Source organism: Somniosus microcephalus, chromosome 1 (assembly GCF_052327205.1).
Source record: "Somniosus microcephalus isolate GS21.2 chromosome 1, FLI_Smic_1.0, whole genome shotgun sequence".
NCBI lineage: Eukaryota > Metazoa > Chordata > Chondrichthyes > Squaliformes > Somniosidae > Somniosus > Somniosus microcephalus.
Window position 1 is genome coordinate 214,247,400 of NC_140987.1, and position 23,980 is coordinate 214,271,379.

At 45.5% G+C, this 23,980-nt stretch overlaps 1 protein-coding gene across 2 annotated transcripts in view; it reads left to right on the top strand.

The window, feature by feature from the left end:
- The first annotated feature begins 11,503 nt into the window (after positions 1-11,503).
- Positions 11,504-23,980, top strand: part of gtf2h2 (general transcription factor IIH, polypeptide 2) — a 47,496-nt gene continuing 35,019 nt past the window's right edge. Inside the window, exons 1-3 of one of the 2 annotated variants that reach the window (XM_085989867.1) lie at positions 11,504-11,613; positions 17,560-17,647; positions 20,844-20,921. In XM_085989867.1, coding sequence (XP_085845993.1) covers positions 11,577-11,613; positions 17,560-17,647; positions 20,844-20,921 — 203 coding nt within the window. In that variant the 5' untranslated portion in view covers positions 11,504-11,576. Of the gene's footprint in view, positions 11,614-13,900; positions 14,650-17,559; positions 17,648-20,843; positions 20,922-23,980 lie in introns of those variants that run through there. The other variant, XM_085989876.1, reaches the window with a different exon arrangement.

Genomic DNA, 23,980 nt, shown 5'->3' on the forward strand with positions numbered 1-23,980 from the left:
TATCTCAAACCAGTGTCCTGATCTTAAACAAAGGCAATTACAGTGGCATGAGGGCAGAACTGGCTAAAGTGGACTGGAAAAAGAAATTAAAGGGTAAGACAGTTGAAATGCAGTGGCGGACATTTAAGGAGATATTTCATAACTCTCAACAAAAATATATTCCAGTGAGAAAGAAAGATTTTAAGAGAAGGGAACGCCATCCGTGGCTAACTAAGGAAGTAAAGGATGGTATCAAATTGAAAACGAAGGCATACAACGTTGCCAAGATTGGTGGGAGACCAGAGGATTGGGAATTTTTAAAAAACCAGCAAAGGATGATGACTAAAAAAAATAATAGAGAGAAGGTGAATTATGAGAGTAAACTGGCAAGAAACATTAAAACAGATAGTAAGAGCTTCTACAGGTATATAAAAAGGAAGAGGGCAGCTAAAGTAAACATTGGTCTCTTCGAGGATGAGACTGGGGAATTAATAATGGAGAATGGGGAAACGGCAGAGACTCTGAACAAATATTTTGTATCTGTCTTCACGGTAGAAGACACTAACAACATCCCAATAATGGATAATCAAGGGGCCACAGGGAGGGGGGAGCTAAAGACAATCACTATCACTAAGGAAATAGTACTTGGTAAAATAATGGGACTAAAATATGACAAGTCCCCTGGACCAGATGGCCTGCATCCCAGGGTCTTAAAAGAAGTGGCTGCAGAGATAGTGGATGCATTGGTTGCAATATGCCAAAATTCCCTGGACTCTGGCAAGGTCCCAGCGGATTGGAAAACCGCAAATGCAACACCCCTATTTAAGAAAGGAGGGAGACAGAAAGCAGGAAACTATAGACCAGTTAGCCTAACATCTGTTGTTGGGAAAATGCTGGAATCCTTCATTAAGGAAGCAGTAGCAAGGCATTTGGAAAATCATAATGCAGTCAAGCAGAGTCAGCATGGTTATGAAAGGGAAATCATGTTTAACAAACTTGCTGGAGTTCTTTGAGGAGGTAACGAGCAGGGTGGACAAGGGTGAACCAGTGGATGTGGTGTATTTAGATTTCCAGAAGGCATTCGATAAGGTGCCACAGAAAAGGTTACTGCATAAGATAAGAGCTCACGGAATTGGGGGTAATATATTAGCATGGATAGAGAATTGGCTAACTAACAGAAAGCAGAGAGTCAGGATAAATGGGTCATTTTCCGGTTGGCAAACGGTAACTAGTGGGGTGCCACAGGGATCGGTGCTGGGGCCTCAACTATTTACAATCTACATTAATGACTTGGATGATGGGGCCGAGTGTAATATAGCCAAGTTTGCGGATGATACAAAGATGTGTGGGAAAGCAAGTTATGCAGAGGACTCACAGAACCTGCAAAGGGATATAGACAGGTTAAGGGAGTGGGCAAACATTTGGCAGATGGAGTATAATGTGGGAAAATATAAGGTTATACACTTTGGCAGGAAAAATAAAAAAGCAAATTATTATTTAAATGGAGAGAGATTACAAAATGCTACAGTTCAGAGGGACCTGGGGTCCTTGTGCATGAAACACAAAAAGTTAGCATGCAAGTACAGCAAGTAATCAAAAAGGCAAATGGAATGTTGACCTTTATTTCAAGGGGGTTGGAGTATAAAAGCAGGGAAGTCCTGCTACAACTGTACAAGGTATTGGTGAGACCACACCTTGACTACTGCGTAGAGTTTTGGTCTCCTTATTTAAGGAAGGATATACTTGCATTGGAGGCAGTTCAGAGACGATTCACTCAGTTAATTCCAGAGATGAGGGGTTTGACTTATGAGGAAAGGTTGAGCAGGCTGGGCCTATACTCATTGGAATTTAGAAGAATGAGAGGTGATCTTATTGAAACATATAAGGTACTGAGAGGACACAACAAGGTAAATGCAGAGAGGATGTTTCCCCTCGTGGGGAAATCTAGAATGCGGGGGCACAGTTTTAGAATAAAGGGTCGCCCTTTTAGAACTGAGATGAGGAGGAATTTCTTCTCTCAGAGGGTCGTAAATGTTAGATCCGTGTATCTTGATGTTGTGTGTCCTTCAATAATTAGACAAGAGACTGCAGGGATCAATCAAAAGGTGTTTACTGGATGAGGGTTACTCTAAAACTAACTGTACAAATCCCTACTCAGGGTTTATATACAGGTGTGGTCACTGCCGGTACTACAGTATACAGGAGCTGTAAAAAGTAGTTCTCCCCTTAAAGGTACATATACTACAATTCCTCCCCTTTTAGATTAACAGTACCATAACATTCATTTAACAATTAAATATCAACTAATTACAATTAACACTTTTAACATGCAACATTAACTGAAAATAGTCTATTTATAAATTCAGTCTTTGGGGAGGCTTCCTGATCCTTTCTGGATAGCGCCTTTCCTGAGTGTCTTGCTCTTGGTGCGGAGGCGATTCTGGCCCCCTGTCGTCGGTTGGTTCATCAGCTTCCGATGCTACTGTTTCTGGGGTAGGTGCTACCTGTATGTCGGGTTCATCACCAGGTACGCGAGACATGGGGTTGACTCGTTCCTGTGACTCTAGGGTCTGGTCAACATGGCGTCTCACAATGTTCTCCCCAACATCCACTGTGTACATTGGTGGCCCCTGCCGTGTGCATATCGTTCCTGGTTGCCATTTCTCTGTTCGGTAGTCGCGGGCCAAGACTGGTTGCCCTACATTGAAGCTCCTTGTCGGCTTCTCATTGATGTGCTGGAATTGCTTATTCTCAACATCTCTTCGTACATTTGGTCTGAGCAAATCCAGATGAGATCTCAACCTTCGGTTAAAGAACATCATGGCCGGGGTCTGGTTGGTGACTGCATGTGTCGCATTTCTGTAGGCTAACAGGAAATTGTCCACCTTATGCTGCAGTGGAATGTCGTCATCGCACATGGCCCTTACTGCTTTTTTAAAGGTTTGTACAAACCTCTCAGCCAATCCATTTGTGGCTGGATGATACGGGGCGGATGTGTAATGCCTTACCCCATTCCTTTCCATAAATCTTCGAAACTCTTCGGACACAAACTGTGGTCCGTTATCAGAGCAAATCTGCTCTGGCAAGCCGTTCCTGGCAAATATGGTCCATAGGACTGCAATAGTTTTCTCCGTGGTGGTGGAGGACATTTTGATCACCTCAGGCCATTTCGAGTGCGCATCCACGGCTATTAAAAACATTGAGTCCATGAATGGACCAGCAAAATCAATATGCACCCGTTGCCATGGAGATGAGGGCCATTCCCATGGGTGTAGAGGGGCATGTGGTGGTGCATTTTGGACCTTCTGGCATCCTGAGCAGCTCTTTGTCAGGTCCTCGATTTGTTGATCGATCCCCGGCCACCACACATAAGCCCTTGCAAGGCTTTTCATTTTCACCCCTCCCAGATGGCCTTCGTGAAGCTCATTGAGCACTCTCTCCCTTAACTTGGGTGGAATTACCACTCGGGATCCACACATCAAGGTCCCCTGGCATACTGACAGCTGTTCTCTTCTGGATGAGAATGCTGGCAACAGTGAGTCGCCATGTGTTGGCCATCCCTTCACCGTCAAGTCATATACCGAGACAGTGTCGGGTCATTTCGGGTCTCCTTCTCTATATCAGCGTTAGTTACTGGCAAGCGTTCAATTATAGTTGAATAAAATATTTCGACAGGGTCCACTGCTGGTGCTTCCGCCGCAGTAGGCAGTGGCAGGCGTGATAACACATCAGCGTTTCCATGCTGTTTCATGCCCTTATACTCGATTTCATATTGGTTCGCCCCTAGAAAAAGGGACCATCTTTGTAGCCGTTGCGCAGTCATCACCGGAACGCCCTTCTTTGGATTAAAGATGGAGACAACTGGTTGGTGGTCAGTCAGCAAGGTGAACTTCTGCCCGTGCAGATAGTGGTTGAACTTTTTCACTCCCCATACTAGGCTGAGGGCCTCCCTGTCAATCTGGGCGTAGTTACGCTCGGCTGAGGTTAGTGACCGAGACGCAAAGGCTACTGGCCTCTCCAAGCCGTCCGGGAATTTGTGCGACAGCACCGCTCCAATGCCATAGGGTGATGCATCACACGCCAACCGAATTGGTAGTGCTGGGTTGAAATGAGCCAACACCTCTTTTGATGTGATCAATTCTTTGCACTTCTGGAAAGCTCGTTTACATTCGTCATTCCACTTCCATGGTACCCCCGTTTGCAGTAGGGTGTTCAGTGGGTGTAGTACTGTAGACAAATTCGGCAAGAACTTATGGTACAGGTAGACTATCCTTTATCCGAAAACCTCGGGACCAGCCGTGTTTCGGTTTTAGGAAAATTTCGGATTTCGGAAGGTGCGCGAAAACACTTCGGTTTTCAGAGGTAATTCGGTTTTCGGGAGTGCGGATAAAGGATACACTATCCCTTATCCGAAAATAACGACTATAAATACTGTAGTTACAGGGATAAATACTGTAGTACAGTTTATTTGTAAGGAAAACATTCAGTAAAACTTCAAACATGTACAGGTACAAACTAAGCTAAATACCTGTACATAAACATGCAATAAAGGTACATTACATCTGGCTTGAGGATCTTGGAGAAGATGGTACATCAGTGTTGTCATCATTGTCATCAGGTTGGAGTTGGACATCTGAAGATGGGCCAGGAACAGGATTCTCAAGTGATGAAGCAGCATTACATCTGGCTTGAGGATCTTGGAGAAGAGGGTACATCAGTGTTGCCATCATTGTCATCAGGTTGGAGTTGGACATCTGAAGATGGGCCAGGAACAGGATTCTCAAGTGATGAAGCATGACTACGACAGACGGCCTTTTTAAAGACTTCTTCCAGTGTCATCTGTCTCATTAACATTGGTTTCTGTCTAGGCAGTCTCTCTTTAATTGAGTAAACTTGCATAATCTCTTGCTCACTGATAAATGCACGTTTTTCAAGGCCAGCAATTAACTGATCACACATTGTCACCATATCGTCTATGGGGATTTTTTCACCTGTGTTCACAATGTCATCATCATCATCATCACTACTGTCCTCATGCTTGTCTTTATTTAACACCATTTCAGCAATTTCCCCATCACTCAATGAATTCACAACAGGTGCATCATTGTCAATGTTCAGCACTTCTTCGATGTCAGCTTCCTCTAACGTATTTACACTTTTGGATGATAAACCTTTGGCGTAAGTGAGGAGGTTTGATATCATCATCTTCTCCTGACTGACAGGAAATCCTTCAAACTCGTCATCTGCAGGTCCATCTTCATGAAACATCGTTGAAGGCCAAAGTCTGTGCCAAGCATTTGTTAATGTTGGTTTGTCAACATCGTTCCAAGCATTAGCAACTGCATAAATGGCATCCTTAACATTGAATTCTTTCAGGAAGCTTTGGATTCCTTCGCCTCTGTTGATTGCATCAAGCATAGAGTTCAAAAAAACGTCTTTATACTTGCTCTTCATGGAGCGTAAAATTCCTTGGTCACAAGGCTGTATTAAAGATGTCACATTAGGGGGAAAGTTAATGCCGAAAACATAACTTTTCACAAGAAGTTCAGGAGGGGGATGTGCGGAGCAGTTGTCCAGGAACAATAAAATTTTGCAGTTTTCTTCCAGTCCAACTTGCCTGCAATGACCTCGTGTCGCTGGTACGAAGTGGTTATTGAACCAGTGAGAAAATATTCCTCTGGTTACCCATGCTTTCCTGCTCGCATAATAATGCACAGGTAAATTGCATACACCTTTCAAACATCTCGGATGTTGACTTTTTCCAATCACTACCAACTTTAACTTGTGTGTGCCTGCAGCATTGGCACACCCAAGAACAGTCAACCTGTCCTTAGCATCCTTAAAACCTGCTGGTGCACTCTCATCAGCCGTTGCTAATGTTTTTCTAGGAACGTAGCGCCAGAACAGAGCTGTTTCATCAGCATTGTAAATTTGTTCAGGACCGAGGTTTTCATCCGATATTATTTTTGCAAACTCATCTATGTAATTTTCAGCTGCTTCATGATCAGCAGAAGCTTTTTCACCACAGATTTTCAGACATCTTATACCATGACGCTTCTTAAATTTATGCAGCCAACCTTCTGAATATTCACACTCAACTTCAATGTTCAGTTCTTCATGGTATATTCTAGCTTGCTTCATGACCATCAAACCAGTCAGTGGCACACGTTCACCTCTGCGTTGTCGAATCCACTCAATCAGCACATGGTCAAGATCTTCATTTTTTGCCCTATGCAATGTTTTCCTAATTTTCATTAGTTTATGGTCATCACTGTCAGTGTAAAATTTCAACAACTTGTCTTTCTGTTTCTTTAAGTCATATACGGTGGTACTTCCCACACCATATTCTTCAGTAAGATGTCGCACAGACACACCACGATCAAGCTTCTGCAATAACTCCACTTTCTGCGATATCGATAATGAGTGATGCTTCCTTCTCTGCTTCTCACTGTTACCCATTGGGGTATCTGCAGCTCTTTTTAGCATTTTCACAAATTGTTAAAAGCCAGCAAATATCTAAGAGAGCTGCAAATATCTAAGAGAGCAGCAAATATCTAAGAGAGCAGCAAATAGCAGCAAATATCTAAGAGAGCAGCAAATAGCAGCAAATATCTAAGAGAGCAGCAAATATCACACAGAGCAGCATAACACCTGCGTGGGTCAAGCATCGGCAGCGTCGGGTCATGCTTTGCGCCACTTTCGGCTTTCAGAGGTTTTCTGGTTTCGGATGTGCAGATAAAGGCTGGTACACTATCTCTTATCCGAAATGGGGTGGGGTTCGGCGGGGGGGTCGGTCAGGGGTCGGGTTCGGCCGGGGGGGGTCGGGGGTGGGGGTCGACGGGGGTCGTGGTCGTGCGCATTTCGGTTTTCAGAAGTCATGCTTTGCTCCACTTTCGGCTTTCAGAGGTTTTCTGGTTTCGGATGTGCGGATAAAGGCTGGTACACTTACGCTGAGCGATTTCGGTTTTCAGAAGTGCGGAAAAATGCTACACTATCCCTTATCCGGCTAGGCCTGTAAGTTGTGCGCCACTCTGGTCATGTCGTGCGCACGACTTACGCTGACCGAAAAAACCTTCGGTTTTTAGAGGGTTTCGGTTTTCGGAAGTCCGGATAAAGGGTAGTCTACCTGTCGTAGTTCACCAGCCCGAGGAACGACCTCAGTTGTGACACATTTTCCGGTGCTGGAGCCTTGACTACTGCCTCAATCTTTTCAGGGGACTTATGTAACCCCTCTTCATCAATAACGTGGCCACAATACGAGATCTGCTTCTGGAAAAACTCGCATTTTTGGCGATTAGCTCGGAGCCCATATTCCTTAAATCTAGTGAGCACCTGCTCCAGGTTGGCGAGGTGATCACTGTCATTTTCGCCCGTGACCAGGATGTCGTCCAAATAACACTGGGTCCCTGGAATCCCTTGCAGGACTTGATCCATTGCCCTTTGCCAAATACCCGAACACCAGCCGGTTGTATTGGTAGAGACCTTTATGAGTGTTGATCGTGAGGTACTGTTTCGAGGCTTCTTCTACCTCCATTTGCAGGTACGCCTGGGCCAGATCAATCTTAGTGAAGCGTTTCCCTCCAGATAGCGAGGCGAAAATATCTTCAATCCGCGGAAGCGGATATTGTACAGTGTGAAGGACTGGGTTCACCTTAAAGTCCCCACAGATGCGAACCTTCTTTGGTTCCCCAGGCGTATTACTCAATGACCTCTTCATTACAGGAACGATGGGTGTAGCCCACTCACTCCAGTCCACTTTGGACAGTACTCCTGAACGTTCCAAACCTTCCAGCTCTGCTTCGACGGCTGGGCGGATCGCATAAGGTACCGGTCTGGCCTTAAAAAACTTTGGGCTTGCATTTTCCTCTATTTTGATCGTCGCTGTTATGTCTTTTCGTGTTCCGAGTCCCTCCTGGAACACTTCTTGTGCGTCAGTTAGCATTTTTGACAGTCGTCCAGGTGTGACGTCATCATCCTTTTTGGCATCTACAGTCAGTGCTTGTATGGAATGCCAATCTAGCTGTATCTTCCGGATCCATTCACATCCTAGCAGTGGTGGTCCTCCATCTGGCAATACATATAGGTCCATTTTTGGTGTTTCCTTGCCGTTATATATAACGTTCACCCTTATTTTTCCTTTGGGGTAGACTTTTTGCCACGTGTACATCTTCAAGACAATCTCTGTATCTCTCAAGGGTATATGTGAGAATAGCCGCTTGTAGTCCCTTCGGTTTATGACTGTTAGGGCTGATCCTGTGTCCAATTCCATTTTCACTTGGACTCCGGCTATCTTGAGCGTGACCCAGATAGTTTGGTGATCCTCCGTTTTATCACATTATGTAGTTTCAGACAACCCAGCTCCTTGCTTCCAGAGTCTATATCACTTTTCTGTTCGTCTGCACTACTCTCCGTCACTTTATGTACCTTCTTGTACTTCTCCTGTGGGGATTTCTTGCTGCTGGTTTTCTTTTCCGACCTGCAGACTCTTGCTATGTGTCCTACTTTTCCACACTGTCTGCACACTTGGTCCTTGAACCAGCAATCCTTATGGTCGTGTGTTGTTCTGCCGCAGCGATAGCACTTCACTGTTCCGTATGACATTTCATTTGTGCCATATTCTTGCGGTCTCCGTTGTATCTCTGCCGCGCCCCGTGCTGCTGCTTCGTGTGATACTGCCATGCTGAAAGCCTTGTCCAGCGTAAGATCCTTTTCTGATAGAAGCCGTTTCTGGGTTCCTTCACTTTGAAGCCCTCACACAAACTTGTCCCTTAAAGTATCTGCTAGTCCCGTTCCAAACTGGCAGTGCTTCGATAGCTTGCGCAGTTCCGTTAAAAACTCAGCATTACTTTCATCTTTATGCTGGTTTCTTTTGTGAAACTTAAATCTTTCCGCTATCAGCAGCGGTGTGGGGTCTAAGTGGTCCTGTAGGATTGACACTATGTTTTCAAAATCCTTTTCTGCTGGCTTCTCTGGGGTTACTAGGTTTCGCAGTAAGCCATACGTTTTTGCACCCATTGAATTCAACAATACCAGCGCTTTCCTCTCATCTGGCACTTCATTCGCCTTGCAGTACACTTCTATGCGTTCGACATATGTCGTCCAATCTTCGACTTCATTGTCGAACGCTGTGACACTGCCACTCTTCGGCATCCCTGGGTGTGGTTAGACTGGCTCAAAATGGCGTCTCCCGCGCTCTCCCTTCTTCTCCACTGCGGCTCAAAATGGCGTCTCCCACACTTTCCTTTCTTCCCCGCTGACGCTGCTCGGCCCTTGAACACCGGCTGCGCTCTGCGCGTTTTCCTGCGCGCCTCTCTCTCTCGTTGATGCCGCTCGTTCCCGAACACCGGCTGCGCCCTGTGCACGCTACCCTCTCTCTTCTCCCGTCGACGCTGCTCGGTCCTGAACACCGGCTGCGCCCTGTGCGCTCTACCCTCTCTCTTCTCCCGTCGACGCTGCTCGGCCTTTTTCTGTGCCGTCGGTCGGCTCTAGCCGCCGCTGTCCAGGAAGGGTCTGCGCCGTACCTGTTGCCAGCCCGTTTCGCTGGATCACCGTGACTGGAGAACCAAGCCCAGCTCTCAACAGCCTCCCCTGCGATGCTCAAGTCTCCGCTGGATGGTCGACGCCCGTGCTTCTGGACTCGGCCTTCTTCTTTCACTGTTCTCCAGGAGCGAATCCCTGGGAGGTGATGCAGAGTTGCAGGTAGGTTTGAATCTTCTCGTCGCCAATGTTAGATCCGTGTATCTTGATGTTGTGTGTCCTTCAATAATTAGGCAAGAGACTGCAGGGAACAATCAAAAGGTGTTTACTGGATGAGGGTTACTCTAAAACTAACTGTACAGATCCCTACTCAGGGTTTATATACAGGTGTGGTCACTGCCGGTACTACAGTATACAGGAGCTGTAAAACGTAGTTCTCCCCTTAAAGGTACATATACTACAGTAAATCTGTTGGATTCTCTGCCCCAGAGAGCTGTGGAGGCTGGGTCATTAAATACATTTAAAGTGGAGATAGACAAATTTTTGCAAGATAAGGGAGTGAAGGGTTATGGGGAGCGGGCTGGGAAGTGGCTTTGAGCCCAAGATCAGCCATGATCTTATTGAATGGCGGAGCAGGCTCGAGGGGCCAAGTGACCCATTCCTGCTCCTATTTCTTATGTTCTTATGTAGGTGAACCAGGAAGCAATGTTTAAGTGACACCAAGGTTAGATTTTAAGAAAGGCTGTATGAGGAAAGGTAGATTGAGCAGGTAAGGAGTTCCAGTTTTGAGGTCTTGGAAAAGAATATTTCTGAATGAAAGAAACTGCGCTGAGTCTTGATTTCAACACAACAAGGCTTTACAATGTAGGAAAAGTATATAAGGCAACTTATTTGCTATTTACACAATGGAACATAAAGATAGTGGTTACTGTCCATAGCGAACGTTAAATCCATTTAAGTTATTTACTGGATTCAAGGATGTATCTATTTAATTTTAGATAGAATATATTAGACACAAAGAAATCAGCTGTATATAAATCATTTAGATCAATAGTTAATATTCTTGGGTTGGCAGGACTGTCGTATGAGGAGAGATTGGGTCGACTAGGCCTGTATTCACTAGAGTTTAGAAGAATGAGAGGGGATCTCATTGAAATATATAAAATTCTGACCGGGCTAGACAGACTGGATGCAGGGAGGATGTTTCCCCTGGCTGGGGGATCTAGAACGAGGGGTCACAGTCTCAGGATATGGGGTAGGACATTTAGGACTGCGATGAGGAGAAATTTCTTCACTCAGAGGGTGGTGAACCTGTGGAATTTTCTACCACAGAAGGCTGTGGAGGCCAAGTCACTGAATATATTTAAGAAAGAGATAGATAGATTTCTAGCTACAAAAGGCATCAAGAGGTATGGGGAGAGATCGGGAATATGGTATTGAGATTGAGGATCAGCCATGATCATACTGAATGGCGGAGCAGGCTCGAAGGGCCGAATGGCCTACTCCTGCTCCTATTTTTCTATGTTTCCAGAATAGAAATACATAGAACCTTATAGCACAGAAACAGGCTATTCGTCCCAACTGGTCTGTGCAGGTGTTAATGCTCCAGGAGCCTCCTCCCACCCTACTTCATTGAACAATATTAACATATTCTTCTACAAAAGCAAAATACTGCAGATGCTGGAAATCTGAAATAAAGCCAGAAAATGCTGGAAATACTCAGCAGGTCAGGCAGCATCTGTGGAGAGAGAAACAGAGTTAACGTTTCAGGTCGATGACCCTTCGTCAGAACTGAGTATTCTTCTATCCCTTTCTCCCTCGTGTGTTTATCTAGTTTCCCCTTAAATGCATCTGTGCTATTCACCTCAACTACTCCTTGTGGTAGCATTAGATTAATTGGTATCATATTGATTAAAGAGAACTACAACTTTTCAAACATCTATACATCATATAGTCGGTAAATAATGATTATTTAAAAACTATAATTCATTGAGATATTTACCTACTTGTAGAGATGATTAGATTCATGGATATTACATCCATCAGTTATTTCGCACACGCGCGCCCATTTAACCGGCCGGTACCCGGAACTGTCGGCTTGTTGCTGTGCGCGGCTGCGGATGTGTTTGTTTGTGACACTGGGAGCTGGCGCTTGGAGTGAGTTTAAATCCGCCCATGGCGAATCGGTTAAACGGAATCAGCGAGCGGAGGAGAGATTGGGGCTCGGGGTGTGTGGGGGTTAGGGGTGTGTTGGGGGTTAGAGATCTGTGGGGTTAGGGGTGTGTGGGGGTTAGAGATCTGTGGGGTTAGGGGTGTGTGGGGTTAGAGATCTGTGGGGTTAGGGGTGTGTGGTGGTTAGATCTGTGGGGTTAGGGGTGTGGTGGGGTTAGAGATCTGTGGGGTTAGGGGTGTGTGGGGGTTAGAGATCTGTGGGGTTAGGGGTGTTGTGGGGTTAGGGGTGTGTGGGGTTAGAGAGCTATGGGGTTAGGGGTGTGGGGTTAGAGAGCTGTGGGGTTAGAGAGCTATGGGGCTAGGGGTGTGTGGGGTTAGAGAGCTGTGGGGTTAGGGGTGTGGGGGTTAGAGAGCTGTGGGGTTGGGGTGTGGGGGGGGGGTTAGAGATCTGGGGTTAGGGGTGTGTGGGGTTTAGAGATCTGTGGGGTTAGGGGTGTGTGGGGGTTAGAGATCTGTGGGGTTAGGGGTGTGTGGGGGTCAGAGATCTGTGGGGTTAGGGGTGTGTGGGGGTTAGAGATCTGTGGGGTTAGGGGTGTGTGGGGGTCAGAGATCTGTGGGGTTAGGGGTGTGTGGGGGTCAGAGATCTGTGGGGTTAGGGGTGTGTGGGGGTTAGAGATCTGTGGGGTTAGGGGTGTGTGGGGGTTAGAGATCTGTGGGGTTAGGGGTGTGTGGGGTTAGAGAGCTATGGGGTTAGGGGTGTGTGGGGTTAGAGAGCTGTGGGGTTAGGGGTGTGAGGTTAGAGAGCTATGGGGCTAGGGGTGTGTGGGGTTAGAGATCTGGGGTTAGGGGTGTGTGGGGGTTAGAGATCTGTGAGGTTAGGGGTTAAGGGTGTGTGGGGGTTAGAGATCTGTGGTGTTAGGGGTGTGTTGGGGGTTAGAGATCTGTGGGGTTAGGGGTGTGTTGGGGGTTAGAGATCTGTGGGGTTAGGGGTGTGTGGGGTTAGAGATCTGGGGTTAGGGGTGTGGGGTTAGAGAGCTGTGGGGTTAGGGGTGTGTGGGGGTTAGAGAGCTGTGGGGTTAGGGGTGTGTGGGGGTTCGAGATCTGTGGGGTTAGAGGTTAGGGGTGTGGGAGTTAGAGATATGTGGGGTTAGGGGTGTGTTGGGGGTTAGAGCTCTGGGGTTAGGGGTGTGTGGGGTTAGAGATCTGGGGTTAGGGGTGTGTGGGGGTTAGAGATCTGTGGGGTTAGGGGTGTGTGGGGGTTAGAGATCTGTGGGGTTAGGGTTGTGTGGGGTTAGAGATCTGTGGGGTTAGGGGTGTGTGGTGGTTAGATCTGTGGGGTTAGTGGTGTGGTGGGGTTAGGGGTGTGTGGGGTTAGAGAGCTATGGGGTTAGGGGTGTGGGGTTAGAGAGCTGTGGGGTTAGGGGTGTGGGGTGGGGTTAGAGATCTGGGGTTAGGGGTGTGGGGGTTAGAGATCTGTGGGGTTAGGGGTGTGTGGGGGTTAGAGATCTGTGGGGTTAGGGGTGTGTGGGGGTCAGAGATCTGTGGGGTTAGGGGTGTGTGGGGGTCAGAGATCTGTGGGGTTAGGGGTGTGTGGGGGTTAGAGAGCTGTGGGGTTAGGGGTGTGGGGGGGTTAGAGATCTGGGGTTAGGGGTGTGTGGGTTTTAGAGATCTGTGGGGTTAGGGGTGTGGGGTTAGAGAGCTGTGGGGTTGGGTGTGTGGGGTTAGGGGTGTGTGGGGTTAGAGATCTGTGGGGTTAGTGATCTGGGGTTAGGGGTGTGGTGGTTAAAAATGTGGGGGGTTAGAGATCTGTGGGGTTAGGGTTGTGGGGGTTAGGGGTGTGTGGGGGCTAGCGGTGTGTGGGGGCTAGGGGTGTGTGGGGGCTGGGTGTGGGGGGGCTAGGGGTGTGGGGGCTAGGGGTGTGTGGGTTAGGGGCGTGTGGGTTAGGGGTGTGTGGGGGTTAGGGGTTTGTGGGGGCTAGGGGTGTGGGGGTTAGGGGGGTGGGGGGGGTGGGGTGTGGGGGCTAGGGGTGTGTGGGGGCTAGGGGGGTGTGGGGGGCTAGGGGTGTGTGGGGGCTAGGGGTGTGTGGGGGCTAGGGGTGTGGGGGGTGTGGGGGTTAGGGTGTATGGGGACTAAGGGGGTGTGGGGTTAGGGGTGTGGGGCTCGAGGTTTGTGGTGTTAGGGTGTGTGTGTGTGGGGCTAGGGGGTGTGGGGCTAGGAGCAAGGACTGTGGGATTAAGGGCAGGGGCTATGGGGCTAGAGAACTGTGGGGTTAGGGATTAGTGGGGTTAAGGTTAGGGGCTGTGAGGTTAGGAGTAGAGGTTGTGGATCTTGGGGGCTGTGTTGCATTGGGGTAATTTCAGAGAGGTTGGAGTGGACATGTCAACTCTTATTCATTTGCAGTGAACAGCATATGACCAATTTGGTGCATAACCACATCTGCTTTTATTTCTCGCGTTGCCAAATTTCCGCACCAATTTTGTCTCCTCGTCTTCTGTACTGAAACATAGAAAAATAGGAGCAGGAGTAGGCCATTCGGCCCTTCGAGCCTGCTCCACCATTCAGTATGATCATGGCTGATCCTCAATCTCAATACCATATTCCCGCTCTCTCCCCATACCCATTGATGCCTTTTGTGTCTAGAAATCTATCTATCTCCTTCTTAAATATATTCAGTGACTTGGCCTCCACAGCCTTCTGTGGTAGAGAATTCCACAAGTTCACCACCCTCTGAGTGAAGAAATTTCTCCTCATCTCAGTCCTAAATGTCCCACCCTGTATCCGGAGACTGTGACCCCTCGTTCTAGACCCCCCAGCCAGGGGAAACATTCTCCCTGCATCCAGTCTGTCTAGCCTGGTCAGAATTTTATACGTTTCAATGAGATCCCCTCTCATTCTTCTAATCTCTAGTGAATATAGGCCTAGTCGACCGAATCTCTCCTCATACGACAGTCCTGCCATCCCAGGAATCAGTCTGGTGAACCTTCGCTGCACTCCCTCTGTGGCAAGTATATCCTTTCTTCGGTAAGGAGACCAAAACTGCACACACTACTCCAGGTGTGGTCTCACCTGCCCTGTACAACTGTTGTAAGACATCCTTGCTCTTGTACTCAAATCCTCTTGCAATGACGGCCAACATACCATTTGCCTTCTTAACTGCTTGCTGCACCTGCATGTTTGCTTTCAGTGACTGGTGTACAAGGACACCTAGGTCCCTTTGTACATCAGCATTTCCCAATCTATCACCATTTAAATAATACTCTTACCTTTCTGTTTTTCCTACCGAAGTGGATAACTTCACATTTATCCACGTTATAATGCATCTGCCATGTATTTGCCCAGTCACTCAACTTGTCTAAATCGCCTTGAAGCCTCTTTGCATCCTCCTCACAACTCACAATCCCACCTAGTTTCGTGTCGTCAGCAAACTTGGAAATATTACATTTGGTTCACTCATCCAAAATCATTGATATATATTGTGAATAGTTGGGGCCCAAGCACTGATCCCTGCGGTACCCCACTAGTCACCGCCTGCCACCTCAAAAAAGACCCATTTATTCCTACTCTCTGTTTCCTGTCTGTTAACCAATTTTCAATCCATGCCAGTATATTATCCCCAATCCCATTTGTTTTAATTTTGCACACTAACCTCTTATGTGGGACTTTATCAAAGGCCCTCTGAAAATCCAAATGCACCACATCCACTAGTTCTCCCTTATCTATTCTACTAGTTACATCCTCAAAAAAAACTCCAGTAGGTTTGTCAAACACGATTTCCCTTTCATAAATCCATGTTGACTTTGTCTAATCCTGTTGATATTTTCTAAGTGTCCTGTTATCACATCCTTTATAATAGACTCTAGCATTTTCCCCACTACTGATGTTAGTCTGTAGTTCCCTGTTTTCTCTCCCTCCTTTTTTAAATATAGTGGGGTTACATTTGCCACCCTCCAATCTGCAGGAACTGTTCCATAATCTATAGAATTTTGGAAGATGGCAACCAATACATCCACTATTTCCATGGCTACCTCTTTTAGTACTCTGGAATGCAGATTATCAGGCCCTGGGGATTTATCAGCTTTCAGTCCCATTAATTTCTCCAGCATTATTTTTTTACTAATACTAATTTCCTTTAATTCCTCCTTCTCACTAGACCCTTGGTTCCCTAGCATTTCTGGGAAGTTAGTAGTGTCCTCTTCCGTGAAGACAGAACCAAAGTATTTGTTTAATTGCTCTGCCATTTCCTTGTTCCCCATTATAAATTCTCCCATTTCTGACTGTAAGGGACCTACATTTGTCTTCACTAATCTTTTTCTTTTTACATACTTGTAGAAGCTTTTACAATCCGCTTTTATGTTCCTTGCAGGTTTACTCTCATACTCTATTTTTCCCCTCTTAATCAATCTCTTGGTCCTTTTTTGCTGAATTCTAAATTGCTCCCAATCCTCAGGCTTGCTGGCAACTTTATATGACTCCTCTTTGGATCTAATACTATCCTTAATTTCTTTTGTTAGCCATGGTAAGCCGCTTTTCCTTTTGTGTTTTTGCGCCAGAAAGGAATGTATAACGGTTGCAATTCATGCATTCGTTCCTTAAATGTTAGCCATTGCCTATCCACCATCATGCCTTTTAATGAAGCTCCCCAATCTATCATAGCTAACTTACTCCTCATACCTTCGTAGTTTCCTTTGTTTAGATTTTGTTTTGTTTTGGATTGGACTTCTTCACTTTCCATTTTAATGAAGAATTCTATCATGTTATGGTCACTCTTCCCTAAAGGACCCCGCACAACAAGATTATTAATTAACCCCTTCTCATTGCACAATACCCAATCTAGGATAGCCTGTTCCCTAGTTGGCTCCTCAACATACTGGTCTAAAAAACCATCTTGTACACACTCCAGGAATTCATCCTCCACAGTATTATTGCTAATTTGGTTTGGCCAGTCTATATGTAGATTAAAGTCACCCATGATTGCTGTAGTATCCTTGTTACATGCATCTCTAATTTCCTGTTTGATGCCATCCCCTACATTACCACTACTGTTTGGAGGCCTATAGACAACTCCCACCAATGTTTTCTGCCCCTTGGTGCTTCTTAGCTCCACCCAGACTGATTCTACATCTTGATTTTCTGAGCCAATATTGCTCTGATTTCATCCTTTACTAACAACACCACCCCACCTCCTTTTCCTTTTTGCCTGTCCTTCCTAAATATCGAATATCCTTGGATATTCAGCTCCCAGCCTTGGTCACCCTGCAGCCATATCTCCGTAATCGCAATTATATCGTATGCGTATGGGGGTTCCATTTATGTACAGAATCCCCATAAGCATAATAGGAATCCCCTTAAAAAACACACTTTCACAGCACTTAAATAAAAATAAATCATCACATGTTCAAAATTAATTAAAATACAATTTAATTAAACATTTAAAACAAAAATTTAATTTTTTGAAAAATAAATTTAAACATTTTTAAAGGGCCAAAAATAACAAATGAAGTTTAAAGGTTTTTGAATGTTTAAATCATTAAAAAAATATATTATTTTAATATTTATTTAAACCCTTATGCTGGTAAAAGAAGGTCCTAAGGGTTTCTTGGGCATTCGCTGGGCAGTAATTGGGCACATAGCCCAGCTCTCCGCCAGCCAATGTCCATTCCCTGTGGATTCGTACGATCTGTGAAGCTGAAACTTGACAGATTGCAAGTTCCGGGTTTTCACGCATGCGGAAACCCGGAACTTGCGGGGCACTGTGGGTACGCAGTCATAGGCCTCGGAAAATCCGGCCCTATATTTTTTGAGTGGCTGTATGGGAAATGGAAGTGCACTTTTGAGGCCTGGTGGGGTAGAGGGAGCATGATGGTTATTATTTTTGGACAATACAGAAAAAATGCAATGTTTAGCAATCATTTTATCATTTTTATTTTAAAGGTAACTATTACCAAACAAACACCCCCCCAAAAATGTATGATGAACCAGAAAAAACCAAACGGTGGGAAGGAGGCTATGAACGGACTTGGTATGTGTTCTAGTTTTATTTAAGGTTGAGAATTTCCGTGCTATTTTGAATATTGCCACGTGTTCTTTCTTCCCCACCTTAGCAGGCAGACAGGGGTTCAATTTAATGTCTCATCTGAAAGATGGCACCTTTAACAACAACATTTATATAGCACATTTAAAACATCCCAAGCGCTTTACAGGAGCATTATCAACAAAATTTGACACCGAGCCACACAAATAGATATTGGGGCAGGTGACCAAAAGCTTGCACTACAACAGTGACTACACTCTGTCATCGACAGTGCTATCAAGTGGCACTTACTCACCAATAACCTGCTCACTGATGCCCAGTTTGGGTTCCACCAAGACCACTCGGCTCCCGACCTCATTACAGCCTTGGTCCAAACACGGACAAAGGAGCTGAATTCCAGAGGTGAGGTGAGAGTGACTGCCCTTGACATCAAGGCAGCATTTGACCGAGTCTGGCATCAAGGCGCCCGAGTAAAACTGAAGTCAATGGGAATCGGGGAAAATGCTCCACTGGCTGGAGTCATACCTAGCACAAAGGAAGATGGTTGTGGTGGTTGAAGGTCAACCATCACAGCCCCAGGACATCGCTGCAGGAGTTCCTCAGGGCAGTGTCCTAGGTTCCAACCATCTTCAGCTGCTTCATCAATGACCTTCCCTCCAACATAAGGTCAGAAATGGGGATGTTTGCTGATGACTGCACAGTGTTCAGCGCCATTCACAAATCCACAGATAATGAAGCAGTCCATGCCCGCTGGACGACGTTCAGGCTTGGGCTGATAAGTGGCAGGTAACATTCGCGCCACAGAAGTGCCAGGCAATGACTATCTCCAACAAGCGAGAGTCTAACCACCTCCCCTTGACATTCAATGGCATTACCATCGCCGAATCCCCCACCATCAACATCCTGGGGGCCACCATTAACCAGAAACCTAACTGGACCAGCCACATAGATACTGTGGCAACAAGAGCAGGTCAGAGGCTAGGTATTCTGCGGCGAGTGTCTCACCTCCTGACTCCCCAAAGCCTTTCCACCATCTACAAGGCACAAGTAAAGAGTGTGATGGAATACTCTCCACTTGCCTGGATGAGTGCAGCACCAACAACACTCAAGAAGCTCGACACCATCCAGGACAAAGCAGCCCGCTTGATTGGCACCCCATCCACCACCTTAAACATTCACTCCCTCCACCACCGACGTACCATGGCTGCAGTGTGTACCATCTACAAGATGCACTGCAGCACCTCGCCAAGGCTTCTTCGGCAGCACCTCCCAAAAAACCCGCGACCGCTTCCACCTAGAAGGACAAGGGCAGCAAGCGCACGGGAACACCACCACCTCCAAGTCACACACCATCCTGACTTAGAAGTATATCGCTGATCCTTCGTTGTAAAAATCCTGGAATTCCCTACCTAACAGCACTGTGGGAATACCATCACCACATGGACTGCAGCGGTTCAAGAAGGCGGCTCACCACCACCTTCTCGAGGGCAATTAGGGATGGGCAATAAATGCTGGCCTTGCCAGCGACGCCCAGATCCCATAAACGAATTAAAAAAACACTCCAAAAGTACTTAATTGGCTGTAAAGCGCTTTGAGAAATCCGGTGGTCGTGAAAGGCGCTATATGAATGCAAGTCTTTTCTTTCTTTTAAAGCTTGGTCAAAGAGATAGGTTTTAAGGAGCGTCTTAAAGGAGGATAGAGAGGCGGAGAGGTTTAGGGAGGGAATTCCAGAGCTGAGGGCCTCGGCAGCTAAATCATGGCCGCCAGTGGTGGAGTGATTTAAAATTGGGGATGCGTATGAGGCCAGAATTGGAGGAGCGCTGATATCTCCGGGTTGTAGGGCTGGAGGAGGTTACAGAAATAGGGAGGGGCGAGGCCACGGAGCGATTTGAAAACAAGAATGAGAATTTTTAAATCAAGGCGTTGCTTAACCGGGAGCCAATGTAGGCCAGCGAGCACAGAGGTGATGGGTGAATGGGACTTGGTGAGTTAGGATACGGGCAGCAGAGTTTTGGATGAGTTTATGGAGGGTGGAAGAGGGGAGGCTGGCCAGGTGTGTGTTGGAATAGCCAAGTCTAGAGGTAACAAAGGCATGGATGAGAGTTTCAGCAGCAGATGAGCTGAGGCAGGGGTAGAGTTGGGTGATGTTAAGGCTCATTTCTGTGTCAAATACGACATCAAGGTTGCGAACAGTCTGGTTCAGCCTCAGACAGTTGCCAGTGAGAGGGATGGAGTCAGTGGCTAGGGAACGGAGTTAGTGGCGGGGACCGAAGACAATGGCTTCGGTCTTCCCAATATTTAGTTGGAGGAAATTTCTGCTCATCCAGCACTGGATTTCTGACAAGCATTTTGACAAATCGGTGACAGTGGAGGAGTCGAGAGAGGTGGTGGTAAGGTCGAGCTGGGTGTCGTCAGCGTACATATGGAAACTAACGTGTTTTTGGATGATGTCGCTGAGGGTCAGCATGTAGATGAGAAATAGGAGGAGGCCAAGGATAGATGCTTGAGGGACACCAGAGGTAACAGTGCAGGAGCGGGAAGAGAAGTAATTGCAGGTGATTCTCTGGCTACGACTGAATAGATAAGAATGGAACCAGGCGAGTGCAGTCCCACCCAGCTGGACAACGGAGGAGAGGTTTTGGAGGAGGATGGTGTGGTTAACTGCAGACAGGTCAAGAAGGACAAGGAGGGATAGTTTACCACAGTCACAAAGGATGTCATTTGTAACTTTGATAAGAGCCGTTTCGGTACTGTGGCTGGGGCAGAAACCTGATTGGAGGGATTCAAACATGGGGTTCCGGGAAAGATGGGCACAGATTTGGGAGGCGACAGCACACCAAGGACTTTGGAGAGGAAAAAACGCTACTCCCTCAGTATTGTACTGTCAGCATGTATTCTATAAATGAGTCTATAGCGGGACATATTTACACAACCTTCTGACTCAGAAGCAAGAGTGCTACCAACTGAAAAAATTAATAACATTCAACTTATGACATTTACAGTATTTGCTTTATCAGTTAGGTAATCTTTCAACACCTCATTTTAAATCATTATAGCCAGCTTAGATGATCCTAAATACAGCATTTGAATGCCCTATGTAACAAAGTAAAGCTTTATCTTTGCTTAGAATGTTTTGATTCAATATTAGAAATTCCTCCCAACCGCCTGTTACTTTTATTTGCAGGGAAGTCCTCAAAGAAGATGAGTCAGGTTCTCTTAAAGCTACTGTTGATGATCTTCTCTTCAAAGAAAAAAGAAAAAGGTAACATAGAGTCCAAGTTAATATATTTTTATTCATTGAGCTACAATAGCATGAGAATGCATTTTGTGTACTGTGAAATTGAGGGTAGCCCATCTGCTTGACTTCAACAAGACTTTAAATTAACACCACTATAGTGAATGGGACAAGTAAATGTTGTAACAAATCAATGATGATGACAATGTGACCAGCCCAGTAGACCAGTGAATGTATTTCAATTCTAACAACAAAGTACTGAAAAAAGTTGGTGGAACTCAAAGTGGAAAGGCTTTGATGGAATGTATCAGGGCAGTTCAAGAGGAAACAGAAGAGGCTTTGACCACAATCTTTCAAATATTGTAAGCTATGGAAGTTCTGCTAAAAGTAACTATAGACCAATCAGTCTCATGGGTACTCTCCTAGAGGCCATAATATGGGCTAAAATTAATACTCACCTAGGAAGATGTGGATTAATTAAGGACAGCCAACATGGATTTGTAAAAGTTAATTCATGTCTGGAAAATATAAGAGATTTTTTTAGGAAATAATGGAGTGTATTAAGAGGGAAATGCAGTAAATATTATTTATATGGATTTCCAAAAGGCATTTGATAAGACACTGCATAGGAGGCTTATAGAGAAAATTAAGCCAAATGTTATTAGAGAGTGGCAGCATGGATAGGAAATTGGTTAAAGGACAGAAAACACAGAGTGGTTAATGGAGGGGTGTAAACAGGGTCAGTATTGGGCCCATTACTCTTCTCAATATATGTAAGTGATCTGGATTTGGGTATGTGGGAGATGGTATCAAACACAGGGAATGTTGTTAACTGTGAACAGAATTGTCAGTGACTTCAGGGGGACGTGGAAAGGTTAGTAGATTGGGGAAATAGATGTTAAATTAACTTTAGTACAGAAAAAGTGAGATGAATAGGGAGGGGACGTATGCACTAAATGGTAAAACTTTAAAAGAACTAGAGGAACAGAGAGAGTTGGGATTCAGATAACAAATGTTTTAATGTGGCAGGGGATTTTGATAACGCTGTGGGGGGTAAAAAGCATAGAGGATCCTAGATTTTTTAATTGGAGTTGAGAGTACAAAAGCAAATGGGTAATGCTAAACCTATAAAAAATCATTGGTTAGGCTGCAGTTAGTATATTGTGTCCAGTTTTGGATACCTTACTTTAGGAAATAAGTCAAGGTCATGGAGAGTTGCAGGAGAGTACCACTAAGACGAAATGAGATATTTGATGTGATCACTTTTTTTTCAAATTTTCTCCCCATCACTTGTGAAGGTAGTGACTTGTGATGGGGTATCATTCACGGGTGCCAAAAGCACTTTGGTACCTTGCTCGAGTGGAATCAAGTGCACATTCACTGTATTACAATCCTCTAGCTCAGGGACATTGAAACCAATTATAATGCCTGACCATCAGCCTGGCTAAGACCTGCTAACTCAGCACAGACCAGTTACCAAACCTGGGACCTTCCTGGTCTGTGAGGAACCATAGAAATCTATAGCACAAAAGCCAGCCATTCAGTTCATCATATTGCTGGCTCTTTGCTGGAGTAATTCAAAACAAATCAAAAGAACATAAGAAATAGGAGCGGGAGTAGGCCATTTGGCCCTTCGAGCCTGCTCCACCATTCAATAAGATCATGGCTGATCTTCTACCTCATCTCCACTTTCCTGCACTATCCCCATATCCCATGATTCCCTTAATATCCAAAAATCTATCGATCTCAGCCTTGAATATACTCAATGACTGAGCCTCCACAGCCCACTGGGGTAGAGAATTCCAAAGATTCACCACCTCTGAGTGAAGAAATTTCTCCTCATCTCAGTCCTAAATGGCCGACCCCTTATTCTGAGATTATGACCCCTGGTTCTAGACTCCCCAGCCAGGGGAAACATCCTCCCTGCATCTACCCTGTCAAGCCCTGTAAGAATTTTGTATGTTTCAATGAGATCACCTCTCATTCTTCTAAACTTTAGAGAATATAGGCCTAGTCTACTCAATCTCTCCTCATAGGACAATCCCCCCATCCCAGAAACTAGTCTGGTGAACCTTCATTGCACTCTCTCTATGGCAAGTATATCCTTCCTTAGGTAAGGAGACCAAAACTGTACACAATACTCCAGGTGTGGTCTCAACAGGGCCCTATAATAATTGCAGTAAGATGTCTTTACTCTTATACTCAAATCCTCTTGTAATAAAGGCCAAAATACCATTTGCTTTCCTAATTGCTTGCTGTACCTGCATGTTAACTTTCAGTGATTCGTGTACAACGACACCCAGGTCCCTCTGAACACCAACATTTCCCAATCTCCCACCATTTAAAAAATACTCTGCTTTTCTATTTTTCCTGCCAAAGTGGATAACTTCACATTTCTCCACATTATATTCCATTTGCCATGTTCTTGCCCACTCACTTAGCTTATCTATATCCCCTTGAAGCCTCTTTGCATCCTTCTCACAACTTCCATTCCCACCTAGCTTTGTATCATCAGCAAACTTGGATATGTTACATTTGGTCCCCTCATCCAAATCATTGATGTAGATTGTGAATAGCTGAGGCTCAAGCACTGATCCTTGTGGTACCCCACTAGTTACAGCCCGCCAACCCGAAAATTACCTGTTTATTCCTACTCTCTGTTTTCGCTCTGTTAACCAATCCTCAATCCCTGCTAGTATATTACCCCCAATCCCATGAGCCCTAATTTTGTTTAATAACCTCTTGTGTGGCACCTTATCTATTCTAGTTACAACCTCACCATCACCTTGCTCTCTCACTATAGCCCTGTATCTTTATCTGCTTCAAATTTCCATGTTTCCCTCAAAAGATGTAATGACCTCTGCATCAACTCTCTGTGGCAAAGTATTTGTGCTCCAATAACCCTCTGTAAAAAAAATCTTCTAATCTCTCTCCTTACTCTGTTGGTGACAATTTTAAATTGGGATGAGATGCTTTAATTATGAGAAGAAAATGAGGTTCTTTTCATTGGAACAAAGAAGGTTAATAGGAGATCTGGTAGAATTGTTCAAAATTATGAAAGGTTTTGATAGTGATTAGAGAAAAAG